General features: G+C 38.3%; 2 protein-coding genes across 3 annotated transcripts; both read left to right on the plus strand.

Moving 5' to 3' along the window:
- Window positions 1-6,803: 6,803 nt before the first annotated feature.
- On the plus strand, window positions 6,804-9,794 carry LOC121768970 (dr1-associated corepressor-like). 2 transcript variants are annotated; one of them, XM_042165598.1, is made up of 7 exons: window positions 6,804-6,824; window positions 6,921-7,097; window positions 7,865-7,937; window positions 8,097-8,190; window positions 8,305-8,418; window positions 8,506-8,563; window positions 9,059-9,794. In XM_042165598.1, the coding sequence occupies exons 2-7, from the start codon at window positions 7,065-7,067 to the stop codon at window positions 9,527-9,529; spliced, it is 843 nt and encodes a 280-aa protein (XP_042021532.1). In that variant the 5' UTR covers window positions 6,804-6,824; window positions 6,921-7,064; the 3' UTR covers window positions 9,530-9,794. The 2 variants fall into 2 exon arrangements, with proteins under 2 accessions (XP_042021532.1, XP_042021542.1); XM_042165608.1 differs by lacking the exon at window positions 6,804-6,824 and having other exon boundaries at window positions 6,916-7,097.
- Window positions 9,795-10,750: 956 nt separating this feature from the next.
- On the plus strand, window positions 10,751-18,011 carry LOC121786900 (protein DGS1, mitochondrial-like). The gene is made up of 14 exons (XM_042185500.1): window positions 10,751-11,137; window positions 11,485-11,599; window positions 11,689-11,892; window positions 12,128-12,265; window positions 12,436-12,597; window positions 13,127-13,321; window positions 14,194-14,294; window positions 15,297-15,386; window positions 16,373-16,445; window positions 16,515-16,543; window positions 16,623-16,746; window positions 17,264-17,374; window positions 17,531-17,631; window positions 17,714-18,011. The coding sequence occupies exons 1-14, from the start codon at window positions 10,884-10,886 to the stop codon at window positions 17,832-17,834; spliced, it is 1,818 nt and encodes a 605-aa protein (XP_042041434.1). The 5' UTR covers window positions 10,751-10,883; the 3' UTR covers window positions 17,835-18,011.
- Window positions 18,012-18,199: the final 188 nt, after the last annotated feature.

Consider the following 18,199-nt stretch of genomic DNA (forward strand, 5'->3'; position numbering starts at 1 on the left):
TATTATTTGGTCAAAATCTATTGACCGGGCATATTTAATCCATGATTTTTACAATCCTCCACATGAGTGGAAATAGCCGAATGCATATGCATGTAGACACAAGCTCAACCCTCGAGAGGTATATAAGCATAAGGATAGGTAGTTGTTGGCTTTGAACCCTCCATAGTCGACACCATCGGATACACATGCGGCTTAGTAGCGCGATGCTTTGAACTAATCCTCCACAACGTGCACCGAGACAATGGTGTTAACGCTTAAACACCTCAACCTCATCCGTTCTCACGTTTTGTGTCCATTGCGGTCTTGGACATCACTTTGGATTCATAAGTGCAATTTATGAAGCGACCACACTTCGCACTCACATAAGTGATTCTTAGTCTAGTACCTTGTCATACTTGATCTCTTTTAGAACTCAATCTCTTTGAGATCCTTAAAAACCATTAAAAGTCATAGACTTAGCCTTTACCACTAGGCAAGTTCTCCAACACTCTATTGCTCTCTAGGGAATAAATATAGTTGAGTGTTTCTCATGAACTCTCATAGCTTAGTTATCCCTTTGAACCAAGTTCTTGGGATCTCCAGTCATCATGGTTGTGTTACCACTATGATAATTCTTTAGTTTGTGGATTTCAAACTCATTCCCTCTAGCAACTTATTCATTTGATCACGGTTTAACCCTTTGGTTAGCGGATCCGCTAGATTATCTATTGACTTCACATAGTCAATTGTAATCACCCCTGTTGTGATCAAATGTCTCACGGTGTTATGTCGTCGACGTATATGTCGAGACTTACCGTTATAGAAACCATTGTTTGCCTTTCCAATAGCCGCTTGGCTATCGCAGAGGATCAGTACTGGTGGCACTGGCTCAGACCAACATGGAATATCTTCAAGGAAGTTCTTAAGCCACTCGGCTTCCTCACCAGCCTTATCTAAGGCAATGAACTCCGATTCCATTGTTGATCGGGCTATACATGTCTGTTTTGTGGATTTCCATGATACAACACCTCCCCCAATAGTAAAGACGTATCCACTTATTGAAAGTGAGTCTCTATTATCGGATATCCAGTTCGCATCACAGTACCCTTCAAGTACCGGGGGTATCTCGAGAAGTGTAGCCCATGATTTTGAGTATGTTTTAAATATCTCAAAACCCTCACAAGAGCTCTCCAATGCTCTTTGCTTGGATTGCTCGTGTAACGACTCAACTTGTTCACGGCACAAGCAATGTCAGGTCGAGTGCAATTAGTTAAGTACATGATGCACCCGATGACCCGTGCATACTCTTCTTGTGCAACGGGCTCGCATTTGTTTTTGCTCAAGTGAACGTCGAGTTCAATTGGAGTCTTAACCGGCGCGCCATCATAGGCTTTGAATTTATTCAATATATTCTCAACATAATGTGATTGTGTTAAGATGATTCCATCAGACGTTCTTAGAATCTTCATTCCAAGAATTACATCGGCTAGACCCATGTCTTTCATGTTAAAGTTTCTCTTTAACATGACCTTTGTATCGTTAATTACTTGAGTGTTGCTGCCCAAGATTAACATATTGTCAACGTATAGACACACTATAACATGGCCGTTATTAGTGCTCTTGATGTAGACACATTTGTCGCACTCGTTGATTTTAAACCCATTTGATAACATCACATTATCAAACTTCAAGTGCCATTGCAATGGCGCTTGCATACCTTTTTCTCTTGTCCAGGTACTACAAACCCTTCGGGTTGTTCCATATATATTTCATCTTCTAGTTCACCATTTAGAAACACGGTCTTTACATCCATTTGATGAATCTCAAGATTGTGTAATGCAGCAATAGCGAGAAGCACTCGGATAGATGTAATCCTTGTTACAGGTGAATAGGTATCGAAGAAGTCATGTCCTTCCTTTTGTTTAAAACCCTTTACTACTAATCGGGCTTTATACTTATCCATTGTTCCATCGGCCTTAAATTTCCTTTTAAGCACCCATTTGCAACCTAGAAGTTTCGCACCTTCAGGTAGATCTACCAACACCCAAGTGTGGTTTAGCAAAATTGAATCTATTTCGCTTTGAACAGCTTCTTTCCAATGCAACCCGTCTGGGCCATCGAAGGCTACTTTTATAAATGTTGGTTCTTCATCTAACATAAAAGCAATGTAGTCAAGACCAAATGTTTTTGGTGTTCTGACTCTATTACCACGTCTTAGTACTGTATCCTTTGGATCGGGCCTTGCACGCTTGCGCGATTCAGGTTCCTCATCCGCTGATTTAGAACTATTGGCTTCTTCTTCCACTGGTTTAGAACTAGTGGCTTCTTCAATTCTTGTCTCAGAATTGGTTGAGACTTTTTCCTTGTCTTTGCAAGGAAATGTATTTTCGAGAAATACAGCATTCATCGACTCAATTGTTGTTCCTACTGTGATAGTCGATATTTCAGACTTGTGAACAACAAATCGATATGCACTACTGTTAAGTGCATATCCAATGAAGATGCAATCAACCGTTTTAGGTCCGATTGTAACTTCTTTGGGCGGAGGAACCATCACCTTTGCCAAACACCCCCACACTTTGAGGTATTTGTAGGTGGCTTCTTTCCCTTCCACAACTCATAAGGAGTAACATCTTTGCCTTTGATAGGGATTTTATTCAAGATATAGTTGGCTGTCAAAACAGCTTCCCCCCATATGTTATGTGGTAATCCTGAAGTCAGAAGCAGTGCATTCATCATCTCTTTTAGAGTTCGATTTTTGCGTTCTGCAACACCGTTAGATTGTGGTGAATATGGAGCAGTTGTTTGATGAATTATACCACTTGCGTTGTATAACTCCTCAAACGGGGCTACATATTCGCCTCCTCTATCGCTTCGAATCGTTTTGATTTTACAACCAAGTTGATTCTCAACTTCGTTCTTATAATTTTTGAACGCTTCTATTGCTTCATCTTTACTTCTTAAAAGATAAATGTAGCAATATCTTGTGCAATCATCTATGAAAGTGATAAAGTGCTTTTTACCACCTCTAGTTTGCACCATCTTTAAATCACATATATCCGTGTTAATTAATTCAAGGGGTTTTGTGCTTCGTTCAACTGAGTGAAACGACAACTTAGTCATTTTTGCTTCAAGATAAATTTCACATTTATCTTGGGTATCCACTTCATTAGCCTTTAGTAAATCTAAATTCACTAATCTTTTAATGGCTTTTGAATATACATGTCGCAATCTACAATGCCATAAATCTGAAGACTCGGTCAAATAAGAGGAAGTAGATGCTTTATTATTATTAGCCAATGGCTTTGCAACATTGCGAGTTGCCACACTAAGCTTGAAAAGCCCATCAGTTACATAACCTTTTCCGAGGGATTTTCCAAACTTATACAAAGCAAACCTATCAGACTCAAATACAAGTTTAAACCCCTTATTAACTAGTATTGATCCTGACACTAGGTTCTTGCGGATGTCCGGGACATGCAGCACATCCTTCAACGTTATTGTGACGCCAGACGTCATCATGAGGATCACATTTCCGATGCCAAGGACTTCGGAGGATGCTTGATTCCCCATGTTGATCTTCCTTCCTTCAACCGCGGTGTAGGAGGCCAACTTGCTCCTATCTGAGCAGACATGAGCAGTAGCGCCGATGTCGATGTACCAGCCACCCTTGTTATCAACAAGGTTAACCTCTTCAGTGATCACATCAATGAGGTCGTTCTCGTCCCAGTCCTTGACCTCCTTCTCAACGACATGGGCAGTCGGCTTCTTTTTCTTGCTGCGGCAGTCCTTTGCAAAGTGGCCTGGTTTGCCACATTTGTAGCAGTCCCCTTCAAACTTCTTTGAAGGTTGTTTTCCCTTCCCTTTGTCATTTGGACGGTTTGGGCGAGGGCGTTTGTTGGAGGGACCGCCCCGCTCCAACAGATTGGCTTTGGCTTCATTTGGGGTGAAGCCCTTAGCCTTTTGGTCGCTTTTGCGCACATCAGCCTCAATGCGCAACTTCACGATCAAGTCTTCAAGGGTCATCTGCTTTTGCTTGTGCTTGAGATAGCTCTTGAAGTCCTTCCAGCTGGGAGGAAGCTTGTCAATGATCGTGCACCTTAGGAATTTATCGGGCAAGGTCATCCCTTCAGCCACTAGTGCGTGGATGATCATTTGGAGCTCTTGGACTTGCTCCATGACAGGTCGAGAATCGACCATCTTGTAGTCCATAAATTTGGAAGCTATAACTTGTTCAGTCCCTGCAGCATTATCTATGTTATACTTCTTTTCTAGGTTTTCTCACATTTGTTTAGATGTGGTTACATTGGAGTATACATTGTAGAGGTTATCATCTAATGCACTTAAAATAAAATTTTTACATAGATAATCCCCTTTTCTCCAAGCTTCATAGTCCGCCATGACTTCGAGCCTAGTCTCTTGGTCGCTTGGCGCAGGCGGCTCGTTTTCCGTGAGGAAGTTGGTGACGCCCAATGTTGTCAAGTAGAACAACATCTTTTGGTACCACCGCTTGAAGTCAGATCCTCCAAACTTTGGTGGTTTCTCGGCAGGTGGCATCATTCTTGGTGCCAAAGGTGCCGCACTTGGTCCGTGGAATGAACCAATTCCGTTGCCCTCGAAGGAGCCAACAACATGGTTAGGCATAGAGCCCCCACCATTCATGTTGTCATAGAGCCCGCCATGGTCGTACCAGCCCCGAAGGGACTAGCACCCGCATGAGACCCGAAGGCCCCAGCATTCGTGTGAGACCCGAAGGCCCCAGCACTCGATCCATTAAAGGATCCGAAGGAACCACTAAAAGTTGAACCAACCGAACCACCAAAGGTGGAACCAGTGGACGCTCCGAAAGGGTTGTCCCAAACCCATGGGACAGTTGAAGAGGCGGCTGGGAAGGCGGGGGTTGGCATCATCGAGGGGATCGATGAAGTGTTGACCGGTTTAGTGGTCGCCATGGTGGAGGAAATGGCGGCGGCGGCGGCGGCGGTGGTAGCAGCGGTGTTGGATTCAGTCGACATCTCCAGCAAAGGTGTTAAATGTTTCGAAAGTTTTAGGTTCAGTTTAGTGTCCAAATTCCTTCAAAAGCAAGTTATATCTCGTCTTGCGATTGTTAGTTTCTGGGATTACAAGAGATAAAAGCCGGGCGTAATACAAACCTAAAGAAGGAATACAAAAGGAGAAACTGAACTAAAAATTACAACTGAAATTGAAACAGTAACCGTGAATAAGTTTAGCCGAGTCGAGGAGGCCTCTTCCCTCAAGATGAGATACGCCCCGGTAGTGCTCTCGGTTTGGCGTGTCGTCCCCAAAGGTAAAACGGCTACGTCTCTTGTGATGCAGCACCGCAATCAACAGAGCTCCGGCGAACTGGATGGAGGAGAGGGCAGAGCTTCGACAGAAAGACAATGCAGAGAGAGGGAGAGAGCTTATGCTTGTGTAATGTGTGTCTAATGCAGTGGAATGGCTAGCCACCATGCAGGGTCAACCAAGCCATGAAGGCTCATCATGGCAGATTCGTAACCGCCGACGGTTACGAGCGTGTGGCAGGAGTGTGACTTTCGCGTGCGGAGCGTGTGCTTTTCTCACATGGCAACTCTGACTGTGCCACGCTTGACGACGTGTCAAGCCACTTGGATTGCTGACTCTGCGGTGGTATAAAAAGATTAAGTTTGGGCTAGGGACAAGCCCAAGCACCAAGCCTAAAGACCACCCAAAGACCAATTGCTAATTGCCAAGATCCAAGATCCAAGTCCGAGATCGGGATCGGGATCGGGCCCGCGACCGCGACCACGAGCTCGGGAGGGCGGCGGCGACGCGCGCGTGTGGGTTCTTTCACCCATCTTGGTCCACTATAATTATTAAGTAACATAAAGTCACTTAATTTAAACACATTAAAATATGTGTTACTTCTCCTATGTGGGATAATTAACACTAGTTAATTATTCTCTAAGCTCCAACTCCAAGCTTTAATTAAAAGCTAATTATGCTCAACTTTAATCCATTATTTCTCACTTACCGGAAATCGGATTTGAGAATGTGAATATACTATATTTATCTACGTAAAATGTAGATCGACGCTATATCATTTAATTTCATAAAATTAAATGTCTCGTCACTTTTATTATTTGGTCAAAATCCATTGACCGGACATATTTAATCCATGATTTTTACAGATATATCGATGATGCTCGAATCACAACTAAAACTATATGTAGATCTACTTGAATTAATTCCAGATAAATTATTTTTGAAGTCATTTAGGATTTAAATTATATATTATTTAATTTTTAATTTAGTGGTTTAGCAATTTTAAATAATGTATTCTTATAAATTTTAATTAAGTAAATTCTAATTAAATCTTTCAATTTTAAGTTATTTATTTTCACTTTACAAATAACGAAGTAAATATATGAAATTGAAGAATAATAATGATAGAAAAGATTGTGGTGTGATTTGGGGCACAAAACGAGCCTGAGTTGCCAATCCATAATAGTCCACGACCCATTGGCTTTGAAAGATTAAATTTTATAGTACTAATTAAACACTATAGTTAATGAGATTGAATCTTAAATAATTATATAATACTAATAAATTATAATTACAACATACTACTTAATTTAAATAATTTTATAATTTAATTATAAATAAAAAATCGGATGATAATGAGCTATGTAATCGAACGACATTTTAAAATAAGGGCTAAAAGGTAATTTTGAACTTCATTTTTTATTAAAAGACTATACTAATAAGGAAAATGAAAACTATAAGTAAAAATATGATAGAGTGCTGATTTCTTTCCTAACTCTACGGGAAAATTGATAAATCATTGTTAAGTCGAAATCCTTAAGGTCTCGTAAGAAAATCTACCAAAAATTTATTCCCTCGTTTTCTTTAATTAATAATTATACTCCGATTTAACCGTGACGATTTCCAACTTTATATAGTACTCTTGCGCTGGGAAGCTTCGCATATATACAAACGATACATACAAACTTGGGGTACATGCATATCATATGGTCTGCGCCCACTCTGTGTGTATTGGGAGACTGTCTTGAAGCTAGGGTTTACTAAATTGGAGTTGCTGAGCCATGAGAAAGAAGCTTGACACTCGGTTTCCGGCGGTAATTAGTGTTCACATGTTACTGTTTTCACTTTATCCGTTTATAATTTTTTGAGTTGTTTAAAAGGTGTCACCTTTTTTTGCTCTGCTTAAATTATGCAATTTGTTTGTATCTGCAAGCCTGAATTTGAAATTTAAATTTAAGATTCTGTTTGTTACTTATGAAATAACTGTCAGATTTTATTTGTCTCCCTGTTTTTTATATTGATTAATACTGAATTCAAAAGAATATTAAGGGGTGAATGTGCGATTAGGCCTCTGATACTATAGAGTAACACGTCTTTAGCGAGGAAGGAAGTTCGATACAGTTGTTCTTAATGTTGGTTTTGTGCGAAATTTGAATATAACAGTTGGCGGGTAGGGGTTGCGGCTGTAGCTTTTGTAAAATTTATATATTTGCCTTTGGAAAACGAAGGAATTTTTTACCCCTAAATTGCATGTTTGCTACATTAGTATGTTAAACAATCATTTGTAGTAAAATTCGCACCAGTTTGACATTTTTTGATGCATCATGTATGGAATGTTATTAAGTGTTCCGCGTGCCTGGTTTACGGGAAAGGAAACTCCTTAACCCAACCCAGGCATGCCCCGGCTATCTGATGGGTTTCCTGGAATTGAAAGTTGAGCTACTATGATTTATAGAATATTGATTCTTCAAGTGGATCTGATATGGGGCAATGAGTTCCATGTACCATCAAAACAACTATGTACTATCTTGATCAATAAAATTGTACAGTAATATTGAGTGACTTAAGATTCATTTTGCAGGCTCGAATAAAAAAGATAATGCAAGCCGATGAGGACGTAGGGAAGATTGCTATGGCCGTACCACTTCTAGTATGTATGTATCATCTACTATTTGTTTTATACTTGCCATCTACTACATTTTTTGGGATATATGTGTCACAACCTAAAGTGTGTTTTGCATGTTATGCACTTATGCTGGATTTATTTTTGCTGCCTCTTAAGTGTTAATATGTTTGTGCACATGAACATACAGCTAAAGCTCTGGAACTGTTTCTGCAAGATCTATGCAACCGGACTTATGAGGTTACCGTAAAGCGGGGGGCAAAAACTCTAAATTCTATGCATTTGTAAGTTTCTTGCAGAGCATCACATTTCTTTGGGGGTTTGATCTTTGAAGCATGCTGGCTACAGTCACATCATCACTAGACTTTATCATGTAATTTTACTCCTTTCTCTTGCAGGAAGCAATGTGTACAAAGCTTCAACATGTTTGATTTTCTGCAGGACACTGTAAGCAAGGTATCTGACTTGGGTGGTGTAGATGCTGCAAACGAGGACAAGTCTACTACAAAAAGGTTTGGATGCATATAAAATAGCTGCTTCTGGGTTGAGAAAAGAAATTTGATGATATATATTTATGTGCTATATATTATTACACGCAGGAAGATTTCATACGATGACAAGTGTGGCAATGAGCATGGCTCGAAAAGGATACGCATGGTATGTAGTTTATGAGATTACTTGATCTTGAAATTTAGCATGTAATCAAATATGAAAACCAATATCTTGTCCAGCACATATATCTATAACCTAGGAACATTTATAGTTGATAAAACAAAATTTTTATTCAACTATATACTATCCATGCAATTTGTACCATTTTTTCATGTTGTGTCTTGGATATCAACTTTCTATTTAATGGTGAAGCTTATGATCTATCACTAATACCTGCTTCTGTAAACCTGACCGATCTTGTTCTACAAAAGCCTATTAAATATATTTAAATTACTTGTTTCTGTGATAGAGTATACTTACTCACTTATTTGGATGTTCTCTTATTTGGATGTTTCAATGCTCCCCAGAACTGAAAGTCTGGGACAGTGAGAGATATACTTCTGAATGCATGTTCAACTTGTAATTTCATAGTTTTGTCCCCTTTTGTGGAGTTGTGTTACTAACATTTATTGATCCTTGGTGGATGCTTATTTTCTGTAGCATGAGACTAGCCAAACGAGCAGCGATGGAAGAAGCAGGGGTAGGGGGAGAGGTCGCGGCAGAGGCAGTAAAAAATTGCACAGAAAATCACTTGATCAGTTTGAAAGACTTGATTATGATTCTGACATCTCTAACCAGAGTGGCAAAAACCAGAATGAAAAACTGGAGAGGTCATGTAGTGTTGTAGCCGATACTACTGCAGATTCAAGAATTACAGGCGGAAAAGATGCAGATAAGGCAGTATTTACTTTTGACCTCAATGTCGAGTTAGACGAGAATGGTGATTCCATCCTTTTGAATGATGGAACCCCTTCTGACTCTTCCGAAAAGCCATCGCCTGGAACAAGACACGAAGATATTCCTGGGTGGTCCCTAGATAACATGGAAATGCTGGCTTTTGATGTGATTCAACTTGCCAGTTTAAAGAAGAGAATGGATGAGGAAGATGAAGATTATGACGAGGAAGGATGATTTGCTGCAATGTTCCGGTTATGTCGCATTTTACCTGCATCTTGTACAGCTTAGTAACTTAGTTTGCTAATAATATGGCTAGATGTATATGTGTGACTAGAAGAACGAAACTAGGTGGTGTTAGAGTTTAACAGATAGGTGCAGCGCATTACAAGTTTCCTTGTTCTCTTATTAGTGATTCTGTGCAATATGTAAAAGCAACCAACATTGAATTTTATTATTTAGGCTTTGCAAAACTTAGTATATATTCGTCATTTTCGCTTTCTCTTCCAGTTTTATTTCGCGTATTTTAGATTTATTAGTCTGAATGTGGTTTGAATGCGCATTCTTAGACTGGCATTCCTTTCTTGCCTAGGGAGTTTCTCTGCGTATATGACATACATAGACCCGAAGCATCAATATTTAGTGATCGGAGAGTTTCATCCGTAAAGCAACTGTGCTTATAAGGGACCCGTGCTTATAATCCCCATATATCTTTTCTTTTCCTTATATTTGGGTAGCGAGACATGGATCTTTCTACTGTTTCTACCCCTCAAGCAGGTGTTGATTATTTCCTGCTTATACGATGCTGTTCAAACTAATCTAGCACTCTTCATCTCTACTCATTTTCGGGGAAGGTAAAGCTTTTAAGTAAATGGTTCTGATCTTTCTACATGTATACCTCATATGTAGACTGCAAAAGCAACAAATTCTTCATAATACCTTTCACCTTATTCATTCAATCTGTATTTTGTAATTCTAACTTCAATTACAATCATGTAAGTTGAAATAACAAGCTAATCTGAACAAGCATGTTTTTATGCGGAAGAAGTATCTAGAGTGAGTGCTATTAACACTTGGAAAATGGGACGTAGGTGTCATTAAGTTGGATTTTGTAATAGGACCTAAAGCTTTTAGATTGTGGGTGTTCGACTGCTCAAAACTAACTTGGTGATACATTATTAATTGAGAATAATTTTGTTAGTCATAAACTAAGACTAATACTACATACATGATATTGTCTCAAGATTAAGTACTATACTATCTCTAAAATATTAAGAAGTCTTAATCTTATTTAATTGATAACATCAACAACCTCTATTTGTTTTTGTTTGAGAAATGATATAGAGGAGTTTCCAAAAAATTACTATGTGGATCTAGGATTTACACTTTTCATCAAATTAAGAAAGATGGAAGGATTTAAATATTTAATCAAATTAAAGTAGGAGTAGTAAGAAAAAAGACCCTTTCTAAATTAATTTTTTCGACACAGGAGACGACGACCTTAATATCCCTCTGCAACATCGCACCTTCAGTGTGTGTCCCCCTCTCTAGAATATTGGAAACTTTCTAGCAAGCTCGGTGCGCTTCAACAATGGAGGTCTCGTCCGAGAGTGATTCCCCACCGCCGGCATCAAACAGTTTCAAAGCTCTGCTCGCATTTTATTCCAACTATCTCCACAACCGCCTCCGCGCCTTCTCCCCTTTATCGGCCATTTCTGTCGACAGTTCTCTATTGAGGAGGATCGCGAACTTATACGGCACTACCCGACGGAGGAGCAGCAAAACTTGCCTTCCCCTACCTTTGCCCTCTGTCGCCTCCATTACTTATCTCGACCGCGCTTCTACGTATGATTTCTACTATTTTATCGGACAATCGGATGATGTTTTGTTTCGCGATATACTTTGGCGCTTTCATCTTGTTGTGCAATTTTTATTTTTATATTTTTTGTGTGTGGGGAAAATTATGTGCAATACATGCTATCACAGTTGTCCTAATGGAAAGCACATTATGCTCTACTGATTGCATCGGACGATCAGGGTAGATAGTTTGTGTTAGTTATTCGAGCAAATTTACCATTTCTGATAGACAGTGCTAGCTCTTGTGTGGCCTCGTCAATAGGAAGCTGTAATTTAGTGGTAATTATGCAACCGTTGTTTGTTACTGTACATGCTGTTACATTCTCCACATGCAGGATTACGTCTGAGGGAAGTAGAATTTTTGCTGTGCTGGATGATATCATTGACCACACACTTCGAAATTTGCACATTGTTCAGAAGAATTTGTTGTTTTGGCAGTCCACAGCAGAGGTCAGCATAAAAAAGTTTATTATACAGTGGTGGCAGTTAATACTATTGCGGCTGGTGTCAATTTTGAGCTTGTTGATATGATGTTTCAGTTTTCAAATACTCGTAAAGCATACTTCATGATATGCCAAAGAGGGCCTGGTGCATTTGTCGATGGTACTCGTCAAATGATACATGATTCTCTTGCTGATGGTGCTGGCTTCCAGAAGCTCTATTGCTCAGCATCTTCTCATATATCTGAGAGGATTAGTGTATTGACTTCTCTAAGATACTCTTTAGCTACATTCTTGGCCAAGGTTAGATATTCTGATTTGCCATATATGTGTCGGCAGTATCTGTTGGGTACCCCTGTAATGTTGTTGAAGCCATCCTGGTATCATAAGTTTAGGCATTTGATACTTTTGAGAGATCAGAGTGAATCAATATTTCAGTTGCAACTGATTAGATTGTATCATGGGCAAGTATTAATTGATTCAATTCCATTTTCATTAATAAATATACATTTTCCTGACAATGGAGTGATGGACATAGGTCTATATGGAGGTCGACAAAAGTGGAGAGAATCTGGTTAAGGATCTGGAGAACTCATTGCCCTCATTATTGGTTGCTATAAATGAAATATTTTTGAATCTGGAAGCATCCATTGGCCATTTTCATGCTCATCGTCAAGTAAGTGACATACTTGATAACCACTATTTTATTCTGCTAGTTACCCCTCTTACCCTGTAAAGCATTGTTGTACATATTTTTCCTTGGAACTCTGTTTTATGAGGCACATATGTCCTCACGTATCCCTCTAGTGCTGTTTCCAACAAAATCTTTGTACAATATGCTTGCAGTCTGGTTCATCGGTGGATGGAAGTTATTCAATTCCACTGATTCTTGCACAACTTCCAGAAGTTAATCAGGAGGGTTCCCAGTGGACTGACTGTGTGATCAAAGATGCCATCAATCTGATTTATGGAAATCTGCAGAAATTGGACTCATATTTGTCTGTGATTGTAAGAAATATCTTGATATGATTCTTGTTGATGTGCACTAGCTATTTCTGTTTGTTCATTGTGGTTTCCTTGCACCTGCATGTTGGCATATGTACTAAACTGTGTATAAATATTCCTTTATCTAGAGGATATTGCAACTTTTGGATGTATATTATAAATAGCATGTAGGTAACCAAGAGTTAAATATTATGATAACAAGGGACTCAAATTTGAATGGAACTTGTAATTGATCTCTTCTATAAAATTGCCCCGTTTCACCCCATTTTTTATTGAAAAGGAATTAATATTATTATGAAGCACCACCAGGATTGCAATAGCAATCTACTAACTTACATCTATCTTAAAACCACATCCATTTACTGATACTGTAACTCTTCCACACATGCTAAGGATTGTTAGGATGAGATAGCAATTTAACTGTTCTGTGATGAGAGCTCTTGTTGACTATAATGCAACACATGTCTTGCATTTTCATTGGCTGACAATGTACTTTGAGGCTTAAATCTCAACATGCACCGACTTCATTTAGGTTTCTAAACATCGCAAGCCAAGGAAATTAACTTTATACTGGATGCGCTATAGCTGTGGAGCTTTGGGAATATCTTTTTGTTCATTGTGGCTTCTTCGTCATAGCAAGTTAATGGGAAGCCCTGACATTGACAACTGGATCAAAGAGGCCAAGGATTCAACCCTAAGCTTTTGGAATGATCATGTAGAGCAGCCAGTAAGACTCCCTGAACCCTCTTGGTTTATTATTAACTGATCTTTTGTTTTGATTCATGTTAACTGAGCACTGATTGTGAGTCTTATTTCATGATACCAAACTTAAAATCTTCAGTGACTTTAGTTAAAAAATTATTCCAACTTTTGCGGAAACATTGTATTTAAATGTCTCAGAGTCTCTAAGCAGTAAGTGTAGTTTATGGAGAGGGTACTTGATAAGGAAAAATCTATTCTCCTGTGAATAATACAGTGCTTCCAGTACATTGTAAAAAATATTGATTGATTGGTGACATGTAGAATTCTAATTTTTTATTTTCTTTCAATGGCGTAAAACATGAATACATGATTAGGAATCTTCAGGGATCTGTATACATTCGATTCCATGATAATTCATCCAGGTCACATCTGTGTTGAAATCAGATGGAGTAGTAAAAAAATGTAACTTTGGCTTAACATATTGCTTGTGCTTTATGTATCTTTAGATTATTTGGACAATAGTGTCAGAGTTCTGCCCTCCGTGGTCATCCATTGCCCCTGTTATTCCTTTAATTCTCCTGTGTTAATCCTAAAATTCTAACCTTGATCACGCTCTCTCAGCAGTACTTGGGAGAAATAGTATGCTGAATTATATTTCCTGCAAAGTAATCTTTAGGTATAAGGTGATGTAATGTTTACCCCCCGAAAAGAAAAGAAACGTAAATCCAGGACTAATAATTTATGGGTGACTTTTGTATTTAGTACTTGGCTGATTGAGTTTTAATCATATGTATGCTCTTACTGGGATTGTTTCTTAAGGAAACTGACTTTGAAATGGTGCATCTGTATTCGTCATGACCTCTAAACTATCTTTGATTCATCAATCTTGCAAACCAGATTTTGGCTATAAGGGACGAGCTTTTTGAGACCTTCAGGAAAAGGCAGAAAGGTGTAATGGAACGTGAAGAAGTACAGTTGACTGCTGACTCTCTGCATAGGTTGGCTGGTTCAATACCTTGCTAGTAGCTCATGATAACAATAAAACTTTATTTGTTACTATTAGTTTATCTGAATACCGATAACTGTTTAATAATTTGCATCCTGTACTTACTGCATTTCATGCCCTTACACATCAAAGTAGAATTTCTAGACTGTATACTATTAGCCACTAAACAACTCACTGAAGTGTTTGCTAGTAGTGTTTTTTAGGATTTTGTGCTCCTATAATAAAGTTATAGGATCTTCTTAACAACTTCACCTCTTGTTTCATGTTCTTTCTTTTGAGTTCAATGCCTGGTACCTGGTACCCCCTACTTTGAGATTCGTGATTATAGCTCATAAAATTTCTTGGTAACCAGTAAATAGTTCTGGAGTTACCCTGGCTAAGGTTGTTTATTAAGCATATGGTGATTTGCAAAAACAACAATCCAAACTCCATTTTGAGAAAAAAATAAATAAAATATGCTATGCTTTAATATGAAGGTTTCCACTCTTTGATGTACCTGCTAAAGTGGTTTATTTCATGCTATTTACTCACTGCTCTGCCAATTTTTATTACCAACTAGTCTTTTGCCTTCTCATATGAGTAATTATGGTAACACTTTTCGCTGTTGGTTCTTCAATTTTTTTATGGGATGATTGCTCTTTAGCAGGCTGAAATGCAAGAAACTGAACTCAAATCCTTTCATTTTGGTTACTACAGATTTAGTGATAGTGGTTTCTGTTATTGTGTAGATTGTTGACATGTTTTTCATTAAACTGATAATGCATTTATTATTATGCTTTTGTATTGTACCTGGATCTTGTGCATCTGCAGTATGCTTCTGGAGAACTGTGTTCCATGCCGTCATGTTGAACCTATTGACATATTATATATAGATAACCATGGATGTGAACATGGTTCCAATTCCATTAAATCCATTTTATATTTTATTCTATTATGGCTGCCTTATTCCTGATCTGTCTACCACATGGCATTAACACCTGTTTCTCTTTACCAGAATGCTGCTAGCTTTTAGTGAGCAGGTGGCTGCTAAAAAATTTCCAGAGAATGCATCTGACCAGGAAATGCTTGAGCTTGTAATGGTCAGGTAAAAATTCTTTCCAGCTCTTATATCTTAAACAACCAGACAATAGGCTTCAGTACTGTAAACTAAATTATTATAATTGCTTAAAGGTGAATTTGTAAGATTTTATAAGGACTTTTCTTGGTTTTTCCTTTAGTAAGAAGTAAGAACCAGTTTATTCAATTTCTTGCATCAATTGCAACAAGTTCTTGTTGAAACTTTCTTATCTTGCATCCCCTAGTGAGACTCGAACTGAGAATGACACATAAATACAAACTACGAATGCATAAAGAAATTATTGAATAATTCAACACTAGTGGGACTCACACCCAAGTGCGTGTTCGCGAATTTCTTATGTATGGAATTTAAGGTGCTTATGCATGTGTAATTCGTATATACGCGTCATACTCAATTCTCAAGAATATTTATCATTCTCACTGGATCCTTCCCCAGTGTATATATAGATTACTTTTCCTGAGTTCAGGTCAGTTTTCATGTTTCCAATTGTTTATGTTTGTTTGTCCAGTAATTTGTAGGTTCTGTATTTTATTTTCAAACTAGATTTTTAGGGATCCACAATGAATTTCATTCATCTTATGAAAGAAATGAATTTGATAGATACCCTGAGGGAAAATCCTTAATTAATGTATTGGTTATGATGTGACGTTTCCTTTTTCATTTTGGAAGTTCGGCAATGTTGTGTCCAACACTATGTGTGGGAAATTCAAGGTTTTGGTTTATTCGTCTATTAGAATGGCACTCCAGTAAGCAAGCCTTGACATGTGATTGTATGTTGATCAAATGAGTCAGTCTAATTCTAAATTACACCCCTTCTCGCACTCTAGAATCATCCACACATTCCATGTGTTTGAGGTTTCATAAATATGCACATGGGATATGAAATGCAATCCCATTTGGAACAAAGGAACCCAGTTGTATAATATTTTGTTCTAGTGCTTGCACTTTGTGTTTCATCACAAACAGATGACCAAAGTAGTCAAAAATTTTAGGTACGAGAAAGAACTTATGCATCCAATTCAGGGTCTTGTGGGTGGGGAGCTTGTTCGAGCTCTTCTCATTCAGGTAACATACTTGACTTATGTGCAATGAACATTTTTTGGTCGTAGTCTTGAACTAACTTTTTCCCCACAGGTTCAGAAGTTGAAGCTGGATATAGAAGAGTGAGTGAGTTGACTGATACTTTTATTAGACAAATATATGGTTGCTGAAATAAGTTGCTTATGATCAATATGTACGCAGAGCGATGCTTGAGCTAGATCAGATCTTGAGAGCCAATGAAATCAACTTTGCTATTCTAGCTGCTTTACCTGCGTTTTTTATCTCCCTCATTTTAGCCATGTTGGTGCGAGCATGGTTTAAAAGGGTAAGCCATTCATTACTTAACTTTATTGTTTGAATGTGGTGCTAGGAAGATATTTTGTGGCGGGTTACTGTAGCAGCATATGATAATACATGCACCTGTGTACCTGCTTGTTCTATGTTGTTGGGTATTGAGGTGACATATAGCTGATCAATTATTTTAACTGGATTTAATGGTGAACACTAAGGCCTCGTTTACTATGATTGAAAACAGAAGATTGCTAGAATTTTTTTTAACTGCCTCCAGTTTTTCCTTTTCGTGGTATTAAATGCTTGTATGACTACAAATTGTGCTTTTTTTTAGGTTTGAGCGATAAAAGTGTGATTTGTGCCCCACCTAAACATGTGGGATTTGTTATTTTAATTCATTGAAGTATAAATTGGATGTATTTATTAATCAAGTCATCCTACGTTCAGTTGGATGTGCCTATTTGAAAGTCTTTGATGTAATGAAGCCTTAAGTATGTCTAGTTATTATCTAATAATAAAGGTAAACCTTACTACTTGTTATCTCGAATCAGGACACCAGAGCTGAGGGGAGAGGACGAGTTGCGCGTGTTCAAAGAAGGCTACTGCTTGTGGAAATTGAAAGAGCTACGATGCAGTTTCAGAGTTGCAAAGATCAAGGATTGGTATGGAGCTCATTTGCCAATATCTGTTACTTGAACTTCCTATCTAGTGATTGAATTTATAGCATGGGTCAACTCTTAAGTGATGCTTGTATCAGTATTCGGGCTTTATATCTCCTTTTAGTAGGAGCATAATTCTTGGTCGATTTTTTTTTGTAGGAAAACGATGCTGATTGCATGTACGGTTTGGTATTATGTTTTCTTGATTCCCTGCACTGTGCAGTGGAAGGACACGCGAGAGAAACTGGTGAATGGATATGGTTAGTTTGTTTCTTGTTTGTTTGTGCGCGTGGTGTATGATGCATTGCAGATAGTTTATCTAACGATTTAGCATATGATCAGTTTGAGACAGGATATTGTTGATTTGGCAAAGCCAGGCCTCCAAACTGCAAATAAGCTAAGCATTGTGTCGCGCATGGAACGGGTGTACGATTGCTTGCTCCCATCAGCGAAACGCAGCTAAACACCTCGTCTGTCATAAATTGTGTTCTCTCTTTTGAGGGTTTTTTGTTGAACGGAATGCTGCCAATGAATCCTGATTTTTATTGACAGGGTTGGTAACTTGATGATGATAGATTATATCCTTCCCCAATTTCTATTGATTTTCTCCCAAATTGAAAGAAAACGTTAAGTTCGCTCAGCTACAATTCGACATAGAAACAAGGATGGATTACTGTAATATTACAACGATAAGTTCTCTCGCGTAGTTTTTTGTTATGCACAACAGAAATTAGACTCCAATAAAATAGTGATTAAAAATAGACGACAAAAAATGGAAACAATTAAGACTTGGATGACTATGCCCTATCAAAATAATTGCCACTTTTT

The sequence above is a fragment of the Salvia splendens genome, chromosome 2 (assembly GCF_004379255.2).
Source record: "Salvia splendens isolate huo1 chromosome 2, SspV2, whole genome shotgun sequence".
Taxonomy (NCBI): domain Eukaryota; kingdom Viridiplantae; phylum Streptophyta; class Magnoliopsida; order Lamiales; family Lamiaceae; genus Salvia; species Salvia splendens.

Excerpts from the sequence above, each read along its gene's own strand:
- LOC121786900 (XM_042185500.1), top strand. The coding sequence starts at position 10,884 with ATGGAGGTCTCGTCCGAGAGTGATTCCCCACCGCCGGCATCAAACAGT. Across the intron at positions 12,266-12,435 it reads ATTTTCATGCTCATCGTCAA|TCTGGTTCATCGGTGGATGG; the intron begins GTAAGTGACATA and ends ATATGCTTGCAG. Across the intron at positions 17,375-17,530 it reads GTTGCAAAGATCAAGGATTG|GAAAACGATGCTGATTGCAT; the intron begins GTATGGAGCTCA and ends TTTTTTTTGTAG.
- LOC121768970 (XM_042165598.1), top strand. The coding sequence starts at position 7,065 with ATGAGAAAGAAGCTTGACACTCGGTTTCCGGCG. Across the intron at positions 7,938-8,096 it reads GGCCGTACCACTTCTAGTAT|CTAAAGCTCTGGAACTGTTT; the intron begins GTATGTATCATC and ends ATGAACATACAG. Across the intron at positions 8,564-9,058 it reads GCTCGAAAAGGATACGCATG|CATGAGACTAGCCAAACGAG; the intron begins GTATGTAGTTTA and ends TATTTTCTGTAG.